Source organism: Myodes glareolus, chromosome 2 (genome assembly GCF_982192425.1).
Source record: "Myodes glareolus chromosome 2, mMyoGla1.1, whole genome shotgun sequence".
Taxonomy (NCBI): domain Eukaryota; kingdom Metazoa; phylum Chordata; class Mammalia; order Rodentia; family Cricetidae; genus Myodes; species Myodes glareolus.
Genome location: NC_142027.1, coordinates 97,028,321 through 97,046,903, shown reverse-complemented (window position 1 = coordinate 97,046,903; position 18,583 = coordinate 97,028,321). Strand labels below are relative to the sequence as shown.

The 18,583-nt window shown below is 44.9% G+C and overlaps 1 protein-coding gene across 8 annotated transcripts in view; it reads left to right on the top strand.

Moving 5' to 3' along the window:
• Nucleotides 1–18,583, top strand: part of Med15 (mediator complex subunit 15) — a 65,122-nt gene that overhangs the window by 14,444 nt on the left and 32,095 nt on the right. For 7 of the 8 annotated variants that reach the window (XM_048452343.3, XM_048452350.3, XM_048452345.3 and 4 more), the window contains 2 exons: nt 7,006–7,093; nt 17,627–17,678. In XM_048452343.3, coding sequence (XP_048308300.2) covers nt 7,006–7,093; nt 17,627–17,678 — 140 coding nt within the window. The remainder of the gene's footprint in view (nt 1–7,005; nt 7,094–17,626; nt 17,679–18,583) is intronic. The other variant, XM_048452349.3, reaches the window with a different exon arrangement.

The following is an 18,583-nucleotide window of genomic DNA, read 5'->3' as shown; positions in this document are numbered from 1 at the left end:
ATTATTGCAGCCTTGACAGACCTGGAACTCAGCCTGTCAGCCTTTTACTTACCGAATGCTGTATTTAGTGTGTGTAACCACCACACCCGACCTAGCCTAGTGCCCCTGTCCCTGCTTTTGGAGACAAGGTCTCATTCTGCAACCCAGGTTTCAAATTTACTTTAATCTTCCTGCCTTAGCTGTCCAAGTTATGTGACAGGTGTGAGCCATCATAGCTCACTAATTCATGGTTATTGTTTAACGACAGTATCTCAGTTTCTAGTCCAGGAGAACTCTGCCAGCCTTAGCCTCTCTACTCAGAAGATTGAGATGAGAAAAAGGGATGAGCCACCACAACCAGCTTTCATTATCTGATATTCACCCCACAAATAACTTTCTATTTGTCTTGTGTTTGTTTTGTTTTCCAGGACAGGGTTTCTCTTTGTAACCCTGGCTGTGCTGGGACTCGCTCTGTAGACCAGGTTGGCCTTGAACTCAGAGACCCAACCTGTCCCCACCTCTCAAGTGCTGGGATTAAAGTTGGTGTTCCCACCACCCATCTATAGGGCCATTTTTATTCAAACCACCACAGCAGGCAACTTAATTGTTTTCTTTTTGGAACTTGCTCTGTAGACCCTGCTGGCCTCTGCCTCCTGAGTTCTGGGATTAAAGGCATGCACCATCACCACTCAGGAGACAGAAGCAGGCAGATGTCTATAAGTCTCTCTTTCTCTCTCTCTCTCTCTCTTTCAAAAAGAAAAGTAAGTAAATAAATAAATGTATTAGACTGGGCATGGGGTATACACCTTTAATCCCAGTGCTTGGGAGGTGTGGGGGCAGGACGATCTCTAGAGGAGTTTGAGCCCAGTCTAGTCAACATAGTAGATATTGCTCCAGACTAGCCAGCGCTATATAGTGGACATTGTCTCTATTATTCTTTCGTGTGTGTGTGTGTGTGTGTGTGTGTGTGGGTGTGCGCGCGCGCGTGCGTGCGTGCGAGTGTACATGCATGGGTGTAGGTGTAGAGCCTGCAGGTCAACATCAGGTATGTTCCTCTGTCAAGGTCTCTCACGGCCTGGAGACCAGCAAAGCTCCAGGATCTGCCTCTCTGTGCACTCGGAGCACTGTGGTTATAGATGAGTGCTGTTGTACCTGGCTTCTGCATGGGCCTGGGCTCTGCACTCAGATCTTCATCCTTGTGCAGCAAGTGCTTTGCCTACTGAGACATCTCCCCAGCCCCTTAAACTTAGAATGCATGTGAATTGCAAATATCATTGGCCCTCTCTATTTATACACTGTTCTCAAAGGTAGCAACAAACTTTGACTCTTGTCCTCTGACATGTGCCTCTGTCTATACTGTCTTGTACATGCTGCTTCCTTATGAGTTACATGAATGATCTGCAGATGTGCTTTGTAACCCTACACTGTATTACCTCTGCTTCTGCTCCCCGCCTTTAACTGAGGAAATCAGTAAGGAATGTTCACATTTTATGCCTACACAAATAATGCACTGTGCATAGAGGCATACTGCTGTTAATAGTTATTTTTGCCTATGAGCAGGTGGGGTGGTGCTTTTCTATACTTGTTGGTAATTCTTCCCAAGTCTTTTTACTTGTGTCTGAGCACAGTAACCTTGGGCTACTTGCTGCTGGGTTCTGTCAGCTTTTTCTTGGGACCTACCTTCTATAGCCTGTAGGTGTGGCATTCGGGACTTTTCCAAAGAATAAGTCCCTAGTGGTCTCTCATTGTGAAGAGGGCGGTAGGAACAGTGGGCAGGGCCCCCTGAATGCATGGAGCAAAAGGACACCTTTCCTTTTCTCCCCGACAGATGATGGTAAATGGGTGGCAGATAACCTTCTTTAATGTCTATCTCTGATGACAAGCCTACTAAAACCTTTTGTCATCCTGATATTATATAACCTTTCCTCAATTGTCTTCTGGTACCCTATTAAACATTCAGGGTGAAGGGTCTCACATGCAACTGTGTGCTTCTATTCCAGGTGGGTGAACAGACTGTATACACAGGTAGTAATTTTCCAGGAGTCCACTTAGATAAAACAGCATGGACAGAAATTCCTAGTACTTGGCAAGGCAGACAGGAGGATCAGAACTTCAAGGTCATCTTCAGCTATGTAGTGAGTTCCAAGCCAACCTGGGTTACATGAACCCTGTCTCAAAATCAAAATAACCAAAACAAAACAAAACACAAAATAAACCAAAACCAAAAAAAAAAAACAAACAAAAACCAAAGCAAACAATAAAACCCAAGACCTCAGTCTCAGCACTCAAGGGGAGAGGAAGGAGGATCTCTGAGTTCAAGGCCAGCTTCATGATAGAAAGAGAGAGAGAGACAGAGAGACCAAGACCCTGTCTCAGAAAACCACCACCAACAAAAACAAAAACACATATAAAAAGTGAACCTTAAAGGGCGGGGCTCCTGTCTTTTGAGCTCAGGATGGTGAGTTCTGACACCCAAAGGGGAAAGAAATCCTTCTATGCTAGACATCTGCAGGAGACCAGAAAAGTGGGTACCCTTTCCCTTCAGTGTGAACCAAAGGAGCCAGGCATTGCCTAGGGTGGAGGCCAGTGATGAGGAGAATGGGTCAAGAGTCCTAACAGAGCTGGGTGGGTCCTTGGGTGATAGCCAGGGCCCGAAGAACAGGACTTGGAAAAGGGTCGGGAGGAGTCAGGGAAGAAAAGTAGAAGTGACTGGTCTGTGCTTGTAAGCACAACTATGGGAGGGCTTTTGTACTGGCGTGGTAGAGCTCCTCTGTTAAGTCAGTCAAGATAAGTCATTCCAAATGGGGCAGCTTTGTCCGAAGGAACTGGGGGGCTCACTGGTACCTCACCTGGGAAGACAGTAATGTTACTGTGTGTTGGACTTTCTTTAATAGAGAGTGCCATCACTGTACAGTTAGGGTCTCTGAGTTTATTGGGGGGTGGGGGGGACAGAGTGTCACTGTGTAACTCTGGCTGTCGTGGAACTATATAGACCTGGTTGGCTTCAGACCCATCTGTCACTACCTCCCAAGTGCTGGGTTTAAAGCAGTGGTTCTCAACCTTTCTAATGCTGCAACTCTTTAATACAGTTCCTCATGTTGTGGGGACCCCCAACCACAAAAGTATTTTTGTTGCTACTTCATAACTAACTTTGCTACTGTTAGGAATCATAATGTAAATATATGACATACAGATGGTCTTAGATGACCCATGTGAAAAGGGTCATTTGACCCCTGAAGGGATCATGACCCACAGGTTGAGAACCACTGGATTAAAGGCTTGTGTTATGATGCCTAGTCCCAGCAGGGTTTCTTAATGTTTCACTCATTGCTGTTTAGGCAGTGCCAGGCAGTGCCTTTCAGATATACCATGCTTCAAGGGCAGCTGTGGAAGTCAGGGTACCTTCCAGTCTCTCTTGTGAAAGGGGAGATCTAGGCCTGTAATGATTAATCAGTCCCCAGGAGGCTCCGTTCTAAACCAGACACCCAGGCAACTATGGCTAGAACAGGATGATGGGTGGCAGCGAGAAGGGCACTAGTGCCTGGCCCCAGAGGAGACAGGATGCTGTGTGTGTCACAGTGCTTGGAACGCATTCTGTGGGTGGGGTGGGGAGATGGCAAAGCCTCACTCATGGTGATCAGAAGGATCTGGATAGCAGCCAGGTTTATTCCAGGGTGGCCTAGACCTGATTACAGCCTCTGCCAATGTCTGTGGTCTTATGGTAAGGGAGGACCTGAACTTTTCCTTAGGAAGAGTCTGAATCAGGCCACACCCAAGACTTGCACGGGTAAGGTGTGTCAGGGACAAAGTGCAGCACAGAAGAGGAAGGCTGAGTGCTTGGCTGCTTTCCACTCCACTTGACTAGAAATAAGCAAAAACATTTCAAAATACGGTTTGCGTCTGGCTTTACTAAATATGAAGAGACTGCAGGCACCGTGAATGTGATTTGAGGTTGGCAGAGCATGGTATTGTTCTGTACAGCTCACAGCAGATTTGGCTTCTTCCGGTTGAGGTTGTATCCTGTCTATGTGGTGTCATTGTGTGTGTTGTCGTGTGTGTTACCGTGGTGTGTATCATCCCCCCCCCCCCCGAAAGTATATCAAAGTTTGTCAGAATAGAATTATCTTTCTATTATCTCTAGCTGGGTTGATGCTCCTTGAACTCTGGTTCTCTAACAGTTGATTCCCACACCCATCTACATGTGTGATACTACTCTGCTGGGAGACTCAGCAGTGTCCCCCTAGCCTCTGATGGTGCAGAAGAAATTGATGATGTGGAGCACCGCCTCCAATATTACTGGAAGCTAAGTACCCTGATCTGACCAGGCTTGTTAGGAACTGTAGGAAAGAAAAAAAAAATGCTGCCATAACTGAAGTTAGGGCTGCTGGAAAGTTTCTGCTGCTAGTGTTTGTTCACCAAGATTGACCTGATTAGGTTCTATTCCAAAACAAAAGGAGACAACCCCGATTTACAACAGGCCTTTAGGCCCATCCCCACATCAAAGGAATAGGCCTTTAAAGGGCAGCTCAAGGGGGAGCAGAGGGTCTCAACCACTTTTAAGTCCTGATCTGCCTTTAAGTTTCCTGTGTTCTTTTTAGGAGAAGCGTACTTTTTCCAGGTTTTCTGATAGAATTCCAACCCTTGGTAAAAACTATGAGAAGGAAAACGCTGATGTACTTAAGAAAGAATGCTGGCAGTGTCTTTTACAGTGTAACTCCCCCATCTGCCCAAGTGGCCAGACTTATAGTCTCCTCGCTGTTTAAATTGTTCAAAGTGTAACCTGGGACCTGAGGGAGATTTAAGGATGACAGTGTATGTGGAATATGTAAGCCAGGGCCTATATAAGCAGCCAGTAAAGTTTTCTGTTCGCTTTTGTGCGGTCGCCAGAACCAGTCATGTGTCATTACTAAAGAGCCTTTTCTTTTTCCTTTACTAGCCTTCAAGTCCTCAGTAGTTTCTCGCTGGGAAGGCACCTTCATTCCATGTCACTGGTACACTGCGCCTGCCAATCACCAAGCACATTTCTTTGTCTAAAGCTGCCACAATCGGCTATGTCCTGGATCTGTCTGTCCTCTGCAGGAAGCTGCCAGGTGTTCTCACTGAGCAAAGGCTGTACTTGTCAACTAGTTCTAGTGAAAGTAACTGGTAGCTGCTTGGGAGAGCTCTCTTAGGAGTCTGGCTTGGCCTAAGGTGACAGCTGCTTCTGACACAGAGCCCATGTGTGACTTGTCCCCTCAGATTCCTATGCCTGCTCCCCTCATCCTCTCTACTCATCCACAAGTTTGTGACTTGCTGGCCTTGCTTAGGACCTGGTGTTGGGAGACTGTTCTGCACCTCTAAATTTTTACCAAGTTTCTGTGACTGTTTACCTCTCAGTCCTTTTTCTATCCTTGCCAGAAGGCAAAAAGGGGAATAGATAGGACTCTAGGGACACAAGTGAGGCATGTGTTAATCCTAAGATTCTCCAGAGAAAAACTAGTTCCACCATTGGGGTCAAAAGCAAGCTTGTATTAAGTACTGACCCAGTACTAAGTATTATACCCAGTATTAAGTACTGACCCAGGTGGAAATTGTTCAGGAATATTCCCTGGAGCTTCCAGCTGAGTGGCCCTAAGACTTGTGTTGTTGGGGCTTCTGTGGCCGCCGTACCTTCCCATGAAGCTCTGTCATTATTTTTCAAGAACTACAACTCCGAGAACCCCAGGAGGTTACCTGTTCCTTGGGCAGGTGAGCCTATAGGTTATTTGGGTTCTACGCATGCTTCTGAATATAGGTCTGCTTCATCTCAGTGATTTTATCACCTACCAGGTGATGTTTTCTTTTCCAATGTGGAAGCCTTGCAGCCTCAGAGTGGCCCTATTCCTGCATGTGTCTGTCCCTACACGTCCCGTGAACTGATTCTTGGTACTGTTCTACTTCATTACCCCCATGTCTCTTGTGGCTCCAGGGACCTTTCTCTTCACACAGCTGTTCTACACCCGGATGCCTTGCAAGCAGGCACCTGGCAAGTCAGAGCTTCAGCAAGTCCAGTGCTGCAAAGAAAAGACAGGTTGCGAGAAGAGCAGAGTAACCAGGCTCCAGGCCTCAGGGCCACAAGTTAATAGGCTTCTTTCTAACAGATACATACGTACTCTTTCTTTTTTAAAGATACGTATTTTCTTTTATGTGTGCGAATGTTTTGCTTGGATGAATGTATGCATATGCATGCAGTGCCCTCAGAGGTCAGAGAAGGTATATTTCCTGGAACTGGAGTTACAGGTGATTGTGAGGCATATGTGGGTGCTGAGAATCACACTCAGGGCCTCTGAAAGAGCAGCCAGTGCTCTTAACCACTGAGCCACCTCTCCAGCCCCTACCTGTTCTTTCTATGTGTGTACAGGTAGAGGGTGGCCGTGTGCACTCTCAGAGCTCTGTTTGGTCCACAGTGTGAAGTAGAACCTTTACTAGGATAGTCCTTTTATATCTGTGTATAAAATTATTTTAGATGCTTTGTTGCTGTTTTATATTGGTGTGCACTGTCTTCTGTTGTTCTTAGTCGTTAGCAGTTGTAGCTGCTCTCTTTGGCTCTAGTAGGCAAACATAAATTGCTGCACACAGATTCTTGCGTTTGGGGGAATGGATAATGACTGTGGACTCTTCATTTTGCAGGGGAGGATCTGGAATTGCAGTCCCACTGTGCTCAAATGTAGAGCTGGGCAGGGGCTCAGGTCACTCAGGCCTAGAAATAGGGGCTGGTTGGCCACCCAGTAACTGAATTAACAGTGGTCTCAGTGCTGATTGTGAGCCATCTCTGGGACAGTCCCTTTGTCTTTCATGCTCAAGGGCTTTTCTTCTTTATGGTATCACCTTCCTGCTCCCTCCTCTCCTGGTCCTGCCCTTACTCTTGTTAACTCTGGCCACTGCTCTGCTGAGTGCCTCTCCCTTCATTCCTCTCCAGGATTCAGCCAGGTTGGCTTCCCCAGGACAGCAGCTGTCTAGCAGGGAGACCTGCTAGTGTATGTAAATATCTCTTCTTTTGTGTTTCAGTGAGGATGCCATGAGGAAAGCTGGTGTGGCCCACAGTAAATCTAGCAAGGATATGGAGAGTCATGTGTTCCTGAAGGCCAAGACCCGGGTAAGACCCTGCTGGCCAAAGTCCCCAGCAGAGCAGTTCCAGGAGGGGAGTGTTGCCAATACTGAGGCCCCTCTATGCAGATCCTGTAGAGGGGAGTGCTTGCTTGCTGATCTCGGATACAGCTGACACTCCAGAACCTCCCATATTCATGGAATAGGCAAGACTCCTGGATGAGCACTGAGGCCACAGGCCCTGCCTCTGACCCTGGCCTCATTACTGACCCTGTCATATGTCTGTCGGGGTCCCTGTGGTGCCTACAGAGAGCTCCTTGAATCCCACTGCTCCCATGGAAGGAGAGGCTGGCGTTGTGCTCCCAGAGCCTACACATCCCTGATGTTCCTTTGTTCAGAGGGGTGGGCAATGTTTGGTAAAGTTGAGATTGAAACTTCCCAGGTGGAATTGGAAGAATTTCCAGGCTGGCGCAGCACCATGGTCTTAAGGTGACCTTTTCCTAATGTGTTAGTTCCCAGGAGTGGAGATTAGAAGTGAAACAAGAAAGATGGCTCAGCAATTATGAGACCATACTGTTCTTGAAGAGGACTCAAGTTCAGTTCCCAGTACCCATGTTGGATGGTTCACAGCAGCCTAAAAGTCCAACTCCATGGGATTGGCCTCCACAGGCACCTGCACTCTCGTGTATATTACCTACTCCCATTCCCACCCCACCCCCACACAGTTTTAATTTAAAGCAGGGTATGGTGGTGCATGGTTTTAATCTTAGCACTTAGGAGGCAGAGGCAGGTGGATTTGAGGCCAGCCTGGTCTATATATCAAGTTAGGCTAGCCAGGGCTACAAGTGAGACCATCTCTAAATCAATAAAGTAACTAATCCATTTTTTTAAAAAAAAATCATGCAAAATGATGAAAATGAAGTGAAACTGAAGCAGAGATGGAAGCGTATTTCTGTTCACGTGTGTATGGAAGAGCAAGTTCAAGCTTATGGATTGCTCTGTGGGTGTATGATATACATTTTGTTTTTCTTTTAAAAACTTTGAGATTACACTAAGGAACTGTGAAATTCACCCATTTGCGGTATATAATTCAACCTGAGTCATGTGAAAAGTTATTGCAATGTAATGTTAGACTATTTCACAGAAGCTTGGTACCCATTAGCAGTTATGTCCCACTTCCCCTAACCATAGCAGCCACTCACTTATTTTATTGCTGTGAGTTTTCCATTTGAGCTTGCTTTATAAACATGATCACAATGGTTTTTGCAAGTTCAAGACTAAATTCCAGGGTGTAGACTAGGCTGGCCTCAAGAGAGCTGTCCTGCTTCTGTCTTCTGAGTGCTGGAATTAAAGGCATGTGCCACCATGACTGACCCCAATTTCTTTCTCTGTTGAATTAATTATATTCCATCATTTTCTGTTTATTAGTATATCAGTTAGTCTTCATTTGTGTTCTCATTTTTTTGGGCTATCCTGAATAATAGTGTTATATTACATACTCATATACTAATTTTTATATAGATTTATTTCATCTCTCTTGGGGAAATAAAAACTCCCTACATACTTGGGGTTTGAGTTTCTGACTCCTAGGCACTGTTCAGCTTTTCCACAGTAGCTGCACCGTGTGACACCACCATGTGAAGTCCTGCAGCAGCTGAAGGCTCTGTCACCCCCCACAGTTGTCTCTGTTATGACAGCCGTTAGTGATCAGTACTGTGATTCTGATTGGTGTTTGTCTGGTCAGAAATAACATTACACATCTTGTTAGTGCTTTTGAGCCATGTGTAAACATTCTGTGGTAAGATGTCTGCTTTTATCTTTTGATGTTTTTAAATAGCTCCTTATATATTTGGATACATATATCATCTAATTTACAACTGTCTGGGAGATGAGATATTTTATTGTTTAGGTCTATCTTCTGTATTGTTTTGTTCTGTTCTGCAATGCACTGCTATTGTTAGAGATTCAGGCAAAGCCCCACCACCACTGAGCTATACTGAGACATGTTCTTTCTATGTATTCCTTGCTGTCCTGGAACTTGTTATATAGACCAGGCTGGTCTTGAATTCACATCCACTACAGTTAAAAGAATTTCTGTAGCCAGGTGGTGGCGGCGCACGCCTTTAATCCCAGCACTCAGGAGGCAGAGGCAGGCGAATCTTTGTGAGTTCGAGGCCAGCCTGTTCTATAAGAGCTAGTTCCAGGACAGGCTCCAAAGCTACAGAGAAACCCTATCTCAAAAAAAAAAATAAAAAATAAAAAACCCAAAAAAAGAATTTCGGTAAAACTTAATCGAAGCCAGGCATGGTGGCACACATCTTTAATCCCAACATTTAGAAGGAGGCAGAAGCAGGTGGATCTCTGTGAGTTCAAGGCCAGACTGCTCTAGTGAGTTCCAGGACAGCGAGAGCTACACAGTAGCGATACCCTGTCTCAAAAACAAACAAACAAACAAACAAACAAAACCCAAAAACTCAAAAAACAAAAACAAAAGATTTAATTGAATCAACTATTTCTATTTCTAAAATGTAAATTTTTTTTGTTCAGCTTTGCAGCTTTGTTTATTATCTTAGTTCATGACAAGCCAGTTTAAAACTTAGTGGCTTAAAGGATATACTAATAATAACCCTTTAGTTCTCCTTGGTCTGTGGTTCTGGAGTTGGAGGTGGTTAGAATTGTCTAGCCAGTCTATCTTCTGCCTTTTCTTGAGGCTGCTTTTTAGAGGGTGGCTGGGCTGGGCTGGAAGATTCATTAATGGCTTTTCACTCATGATTGTGTGTTGCTTTTACTATGTGACCTTCACATAGTGTCACTAGTGGCATAGCTGAGACTTTGTTATGTCCTTGTGTTTGTGTTCCTGGAGGGAATAGCTGGAACTTGTAGTTCTCACGTACTAGAACATCTTTTGTATATAGGAAGTTTGAGGCCAGTGCGGCACGTTCCGGATGGGGAAGTTGCCTCCTCTGCCTTTTGGTGTGATCAGTGGCCTGTGACAGGGAGTCCAGTGGCTGTTGCATTTCCGCCCCAGAGACTACCCATCCTAAGAGAGCTTTCTAGTAACTGATGAATAAACCCTCGATCCCAGAGGAGGTGCCCAGAGGTTCATCAGCTCATTAGTCTTTGAGTTACTGCCTGTTGATTTTCACTAGGGGTGCCTTAGTAGTCTCTTTTGAAGCTGTCTCTGATCCCTGACTCCAGCAGTAGACCTGGCTAACTGGAGAACTGCCATGAGAGCAGCGCTGACTGATCTCTCGGGATTCTGTGGTTTGTGGTTTTTTTGGGTTTTTTTTGTTTTTGTTTTTTTAAGACAGGGTCTCACCTTGAAGCTTCTGACTGACCTGGAACTCAGAGACCAGCTCGGCTCTGTCTCCCACATGTTGGGATTAAAGGTGTGCGCCACCACACCTGGAAATGTCTGTATTTTTTAATGACTTGCCCTCTTTTTACCTACTATTCCCCATGGAGGTAGGTCTGTGTCTATTTGTGTGTGAGAACCTTCCTACCCAAGGCACCTTGGCAGCCCAGGTTCCCTTGTACTCCTGGAGCATTGAAGAGATTGGAGAGGGGGAGGAATTGGAAAGTCAAGAGTCATAGATCGTGGAGGAAGGGAATGATCTTTCCTTGAAATCCTGGTACAGGAGACAGCACCCTCTGCGGGTTTCTGTAGGCTCTATACTCATGTGCACCACCCTTCACATACATAGAATTAAAAATCAGATCAGAGATGGGATAGCGTCTTTGGGGACTTGAATAACAATAGGAGGCAAAGGTGGAGGTAATTCTTTTTAACAGATCTTGCCTCAAGTTTATTTGTAAAAACAGCATAGAGTTCTGACCATCTGCAAATAGTGTGTAGGTGTGTCACACCTGTCCATTTGTCTTCACAGTGGCAGACAGAAACCTTTTCTATGGAACTTCACAGGGGCCTGGGCACCTGTGGGAGCCTGAGCTGGTGCTGAGGCCTTTGCCTTGGTTTGAACTTTGGGCTTTGGTTCACAGAGCCTGTGACCCTTGGCCATGTAGCTTCTACTCTGCTTCCCAGACTTGGGTGAGCAGTGACAGCAGGATGGCTGAGTTTGCGGCTGGCCCTGTAGCATCTGCACTTGACTCGTTGTCTGCACTGTGTGCCTGCATCATCTTCAGGCCTTTCTTCTGTGCTTCTAGGCAAAGCACATGCTCTTTAGGAACTGGGGGCCACCCTCTTAGGAGATTCATATCTTTGTGACCAGGGTTTCTTGATGCCATTTTTGTGCCATTTTTGGGATTGATTGTGTGTGGTGTGTGTGGTTCCTGGAATGGCCATATCTGAATACCTGTGGCTCCCAAAGTGGCTGGGACCAGAAGAGAAACTAGGTGAAGGTAATTTTAAAAGGGAGGATAATTTTAGAATTAATAATTTTGAAGTTTATTCATTAGGTTCTTTATAGTGTGTACTGGTAGCTTAAGTTGAAGATAATAAAGGTGCAGACCTTTAATCCTAGCACTTAGGGTAGAAGTATTTGAGTTGAAGCCAACCTGGTCTACTAAGTGCTTTCCAGGCCAGCCCCACTCCAGTGCTACATAAAACGTTTTTTGGTTTTGGTTTGGTTTGGTTTTTGAGACAATGTTTCTTTCTGTGTAGCTCTCTGGCTGTCCAGGAACTCCCTCTGTAGACCAGGCTGGCCTCAAACTCAGAGATCTGCCTGCCTTTGCTTTTTGAGCACTGTGACTAAAAGCACTGCCTAACCAACATTTTTTTTTTTTAAGATACTAGCTAAGCTTTCTAAGCCCTCATTCCTTAAAGGGCTAGTTCACCACCCCCCACCCCCCCAGTATCATTCTAGTTTGGTCATTTTATCTATGAGAAAGGTCTTTTATGGGAAATCAATTGTTTTTTTAGTTATCTGCTCTTTTCTGCTTGAGACTGTTCATATTTGACACATAATTTCATAGACACAGCCAGTCCATTTTCATCTAACCCCCGGCCCACAAGTTACACATAGAGAAAACAATTTAGGCATCGTAGCCTTCCAAAGAAGAGTGAGGTAGGAATAAAGCACAGGAGGGAGGCACTTAGGTTAATGTTTGTGGAAGCCTGATAAGAGACTTATTTATTTACTTATTTTAATCAGGGTGGGGTCTGTGTTCTTCCTGCTGCCAAGGAGCTAAGTCTAAAATGTCTGTTTTTAATTAGGACAGCAGTAATGGTGACAGTGTCTTACATGCTCCTATAGTTTCTTAGGAATTAGTGCAGTCACATACGGATCTCATTTGTTAGTTATGTCTGCAGTTAGTTTTCATAGTGTTGTAGAGCTGACAGCAAACAGTTCTGGATTCCAAGTCATACTCATCAAATATGAAAAGCCGGTGCATTTTCCTTGTTCTGTGTCAGGGTGTTTATTGAACAGTCTAAGCAAGTATATAGTATATACTATATAGTCCAGTTCTTCCTTCTGCCCAATGTTCCTTGGCTGCTGTGGCCAACTCTACAGAGAATATTTCCTTAAGAAATGACTTCACATCCTCGTGGAGAGTCACTTCTGTCAACCGTATCCCCAGCTACCTGACCAGGCTCAGTGTCCCAGCCTTACCTTCTGAACCTCTTGCACTGCCTTCTGAGTGCAGGGATCACAGGCTTGTGTCACCATACTCTGTGCAGTGCTGGTGATTAAAGCCCAGGCGTGTGTAGGGTCCTGCACTGTCCTATCAAGTGGGCCACATCCCTAGCCACAGGCATAGCTTTAAAAGCAAAGCAGCAGAGGAAAGCAGGCAATTCTACTCCATCAAAACACACCTTTGTGACTGCTGAGATGACAGCCTGATGATTCTCTACTCTGCCGCCCACATAGTAGAAGAGAACCGGTTTCTGCAAGTTGTTTTCTGTCCTCTACTTGCATGTTCATAGCATGTGTACCTACATGCATATATAGTTAATTAAAATACAAACTTATTGTGCTTTATAGGACTTATCAAGAGAGTGAAAAACCACCCTTGGCATTACATATATTGCCAGACAATATAAATAATATTTGATGAAGATTGACTCTCTAGTCTATATAAGAATAGGCAAAGAATTTGAATAGGTATTCCGCAAAAGAAGGTATACAATGGCCAATATACACATGAGAAGATTCAGCACAGCTAATGATTAAGGCTGGTGAGGCAACTCAGCAGTAAACGCAAGAAAGAATCAACTCGTGAAAGTTGCTCTCTGGCCTTCACACATGTGCAGTAACACTAAGTGCTCACACATGCATAAATAATAGGTGAAATAAATTAAAAAATAAACACTGTGAGATGTGGACGTACTGTTGTAACCCTAGCACTCGGGAGACTGAGGCAGGAAGATTGATTGTCACAAGTTCAAGCCAGTCAGGGGTAGTGAGATAGTGAGGTCCTGCCTCAAAAACAACAGAACAAACAAATTCAAACCGCAGTGGGATGCCAGTTCATACATGTTATGATGGCTATGATTAAAAAAACCATTCTAAGTGGTAGTTATGTTGTACCTGTTCCTGTTACTTGGGACCTGGAGCATGAGAATCACTTGAGCATAACATAGAAGACTCCCATCTAAAAATAAAGCAGAAAAGACAAGAAGCAATGTTCACAAAATTTAGAGAAATCTGAGCCCTTACATTGCTGGGGGAATGTAAATGGTGCCCTGCTATAAAGAGCAATATAGTGACTGCTTGAAGAACAAAGGCACACTCCATGTATATTTTCATAGGTATTATTTAACATAAACGAAAACATCCAGATAAAAACTTGTGCCAGTATGTTCATATTATCATTCATAAAAGCCAGAAGTGGAGGGGGTGGAGAGATGGCTCAGTGGTCATGAGCACTGACTGACCTTCCAGAGGATCCAGGTTCAGTTCCCAGCAGCCATGTGTTGGCCCACAACAGTGGTAACTCCAGTTCTAGAGCTTCCAGTGCCCATTTCTGGCCTCTTTGGTCACCTCATGCACATGATGCACAGACATACACGAGGCAAAACACCCATACACAAACTAAAGTCATAACTTCTCTCAAGGCCCAAAGTAGGGACAGTTCAGATGCCTGTTAACTGGTGGGTAGATAAACAGAATGTGTCGATATCTAGCAGTACTGTTTGGCCATATGAAGTATGAACTGTTCATGCGACCACAAAGTGAGTCTTAATATGGAAGACATTCTGTATATGAAGTCGAATAGTCACAAAGAACTGCATTTGGTATGCATTTTGCTAAGGTATTCATAATTGGCAAACTGATTAAGAATTACTAGTGTCCTATGGCTGGTGTAATAAATGATTGCAGATGTACAGACTTTGGTCTCTGAGTCCCATGGCTCTCTCTTGGGGCTTTCCTTTCTTTTGAAGGGTAACACATGTTTGTCATTAGCTAGTTTTGTTTCTACCTGCCTTTCTTTTCTGTCTCCCCCCTTTTTTTTGGACAGGGTCTCACTTTGTAGCCCAGACTGGTCTTGAACTCACTATCTTGCCCTGCCTCATGTCTTGTGTCTTTTGTGAACAGAACTATGAAACAGCATGTTTTTGAGATAATGAATAAAGCTCCACCATTTCCTTCTGATGTTTTCAGTTGAGATGAACTGAGATTAACCTTACAGAGTTGTTTGAAAGCAAATTTCATCTGGAACCATGCATGTTATATATGAATACCTTGGCTTCTCATATCATTATTCTTCCATGAGAACTGATGTAGTTCTGAGGTTTTGTTTCTTTTTTTTCTTCTCTATCAGAAAATGACCACTTAAAAGATCTTTTTTTCCTATAGTATTCTGCCAACAACTATTTGTTTTTGATGAGTTTCAAGTTTTTCTTTTGATTTCTTTCATTTTCTCAGTTGTGAAAGCTTGACACACTTTCTGAGTGCATACCAGTAGCACGAGATGTTTGCACAGGGCTATTTCCTGCCTGGTTCCTGATATTTGATACTTTCTGTGATTAGTCTAACCCTTAACATTTCTTCTGCAGATTTAAGTGACTGTATTCAAACTCCTTGGGTCTTTTACAAAAGGTAGCATGCGGTGCAGAGTAGTGGGTATTTGAAAGCCTGTGAGGCTGACACCCACACTTTCCTGTTGTGTGTGTGTGTGGGGGGGTTCATGCTCAGGCCTCACACATGCTCTGCTGCCAAGCTATGTCCCCAGCTGCTCCTGAGCCTTCTCATCATTTCTCTGTAAACTAGCCAGTGATAGTCATCTTTGTATCAATCGGTGGGAAAGAGTATTAAGGGCATTAATGCATGTAAAGTCTTTATACCTGGGCCTGGTACTAGTTATGGGGTTGTTGTTTATAGTCTCGTAAACTGCCTTGGATGCAGCCTGGACACATAAAATTGTGATGATGAGCAGGGCAGAAGGGGGTAGAGAGATAAGGGCAGTTATCTGCCCCTCAGCCTCTTTTCTCAGTCATCCTGGAGGTTTTAGAGGACTTTGGAGTCAAAAGGTTGGGAATACACACAACCATGGGAAGGTCAGTTCAGCCACCAGCTAAGGAATAAAAGGCAACCAAGCATTGACAAGGGCGCAATGACAGTAGCTGAAGTCTCTTGTGGAAAGTCTCCTTGGCAGTTCTCCATACCCCAACATGTTCCTAGATGACCAGCCTTTGGGAGATATATAGAATATGCTCTGCATGGAGGAAAGCCCTGTAACTACTTACTTTCTGTCCCCATCCTGCTGTCCTGGTCTATAGAGCTGAACTGGACCTTGATGACTGTCATACTGCAAACCAGGAGTGGTGCTGGTCTGAACATGAGTTTGAACCCTAGCCCCAGGCACTGGATCTTTTGTCCCAGCCTGTGTGTGAAAAAGACTTTGAGGAAATCCTCCTGTGCTTGGTCTGTTGTGTCTTAGGTCTCAGTAAACACAGGCCATTCCTTCTAGAATCTACTTCTTCCAGTCATGTCTTTCATGGTAGTAGAAAAAACTTTGTAAACTATTTTAAAGATCATAAGAGAAAACAGTCCAGGCCTTTAACAGAAAGTCACATAAGGTTCTCCTCCACTGGGCCTTGGCCGTCTCGTTTCCACTCCTGGTTCTTCGGGTTCTAACATCCCTGGTCCCCACTCACCACGTGACTATACTTTAGATAACAGACCGTTAACTGTGGGGCTTTCGTTCACCCTTGGCAGATTGTCTTTCAGTCAGAAATTGATGGGGCATTGGATAGGGGTGTGTTGACAGATCTTTAATTTCCCTCTTCCAGCTGTGTGTCCTTTCCCGCTGTCTTACCCCGCCCCCTTGGTGACAGGTTTCCCCCAGCTTTCCCTTCATCTTACTCTGTACTGATTCCTTTAGTGGGAAAACAATGCTAAATGGAGCCTGGAAATCCATGAGAGACAACAGCTGTTCAGCCCATGTTTATCTTCTGTCATTTGTTACCTTGTCAGTTCTAGGATAACTTTGGAGAACAACTCATGCAAACAGCAGATACTGAGGGCTTTGCTCTGTAGATGGAGGCTGCTTGTTTGTTTCCCAGCTGCCAAGACCCGAATAATCACACAGAAATTATATTAATTACAACACTGCTTGGCCAGCAGCTTAGGCACCTTTCTAGCTAGCTTTTATGTCTTAAATCAACCCATTCTATTAATCTGTATATCACCACTGATAAGGGTCCCGCATCTCCTCCTTCGGCAGCTACATGGCATCTCCCTGACTCTGCCTGCTCTCTCTATATATCTCTTCCAGCCTGGCTATATTCTTCTCTGCCATAGGCCAAATCAGCTTCTTTACTAACCACTGCTAGTAAAACATATTCATAGCATACAGAGGGAATCCCACTTCATTGCTCTTCTGAATTGCCATGCTAGCAGAATGGGCATTTCAGTGGAGGAAGGGATGGATGGCATGGGATTTTAACCCAGGTATCTCTGTTCTATACCTCAGTGTAGACTCCTAGTAGTTATTTCCCTAGAAAACCCGGGAGTGCCTTAGATACACAGAATACAGTCAGTGGAAGGCAAGCCCCACTGGGCAGTTTCAGAAACAGGACAGCACAGAAGAAAGACCTGTGCAGGCAGTAGTCTTCAGCCGTCATATTTGAGAGGGGCTTTGCTTCTCTCATCTGTTCAGCTATCAGAAGAGCATCCTCAGTCATCCTGGAAGGGCTTTGGAGAAGAAGGAAGGACCATATCTTTCTTTTGAAATACTCATGCAGATTTCTGTGTAAATACCTGTCTCACCAGCAGGGGAAAGGTTACCACAGTGTTGTCACAAAAAGCAAAAGTACTAATTTACCGGTAGTGCAAACCTTGTGACCTTGGGCCAAGTCCTGGGACACCACACAGACTCACATTGATTGCCCTGTGATAAGAAGGGACTTTCCATGGGCTTCCTAGACGAGTGTCTCTTCATTGGGTGGAAGCTCTCTACGCCCTTCTTTACCTCTGAGGGGAAGTCGCTGACGGCCTCCTTATGAGAGATGGATTCCAGAGGAAGCCAAGTGGGGTGAGTGGCTGTGGCCATCTCAGGCAGTTCAGGAGATCAAGACTTGTAGGAAGAAGCTCAGCTGGGTGGCTGGGCCTCACGGGGTGGCAATCCCATGCCTTTGTTTCTCCATGGGGATTAAAGTACTTCTTGTTTTTACTTTTAGGATGAATACCTTTCCCTTGTGGCCCGGCTCATTATCCATTTCAGAGATATTCGTAAGTAAGAGTTCATATTTTGGGGTAATTGTGGTTCTTTGAGGGGCTTGTTTTGTGGCTGTGTAGTAGGAACTCTCAGGTAGGCCTTAGCACCTGAATTAGAACATTGCATTTTTCTGGGAAGTTCCTCACTGCTTCTGGATTCTCCACCCTCCTAGGTCTCAGCCTCAAAAATGTGGATTTTGACTTGGAAATGTTGATCTTAAAGTGATTTAAAGTGGCTGCTGTTCTCACTCCTTTGTATGACTTCTGCCTTTGTCCCTAGGTAGTTTTTAAGTGAGCAGTTTACTTTGTAAGGGGATTTTATCCCAGAAAAGTTGATTTTACTAATCCTAGGGAGGCCTGAACTGTGTGTTTCTGAGACTGAAGTTTTTGAAGTCAGTTTCCAAAGTCCTTGCTCCCTCTCCTTGCTGTGCTGAGTCCCTTTACCTCAACTCTTGTCCCCTCTGATTCAGAGGGGATTGTTGTGGTGTTAGCCTGGTGAGCAGCTCCCCAACTTTTCAGATGTGAGTTGTCATAACCTCCAGGGGCAAGATTCTTGGCACCTTTGTGTTAGACAGAGGCACCAAGTGCTCCTGGATGGCTGCAGCCTGTGCTGGGCACCAAGCTGGTAAACACTGACTTCCAGCTGACAGTTGTGTAAGCTGTAGACAAGCTTGTCTTGATAGGCCCATCCCAATCCCCCACCCCACCCAACCGCACCCCACTTGAATTGGGGACAAAATGTAGGTTGTAGTGGTAGTCGCAGCTTTTAGTGTCAGGTCACTGAGAGCAAGGGAGGACATTGTGAATTCCAGTGCTCAGTGATAATAACTTCATACTGACTTTTTTTCCCCCAAGACAGGGTTTCTCTGTGTAACCCTGACTGTCCTGGAACTCACTCTATAGACTAGGCTGGCCTTGAA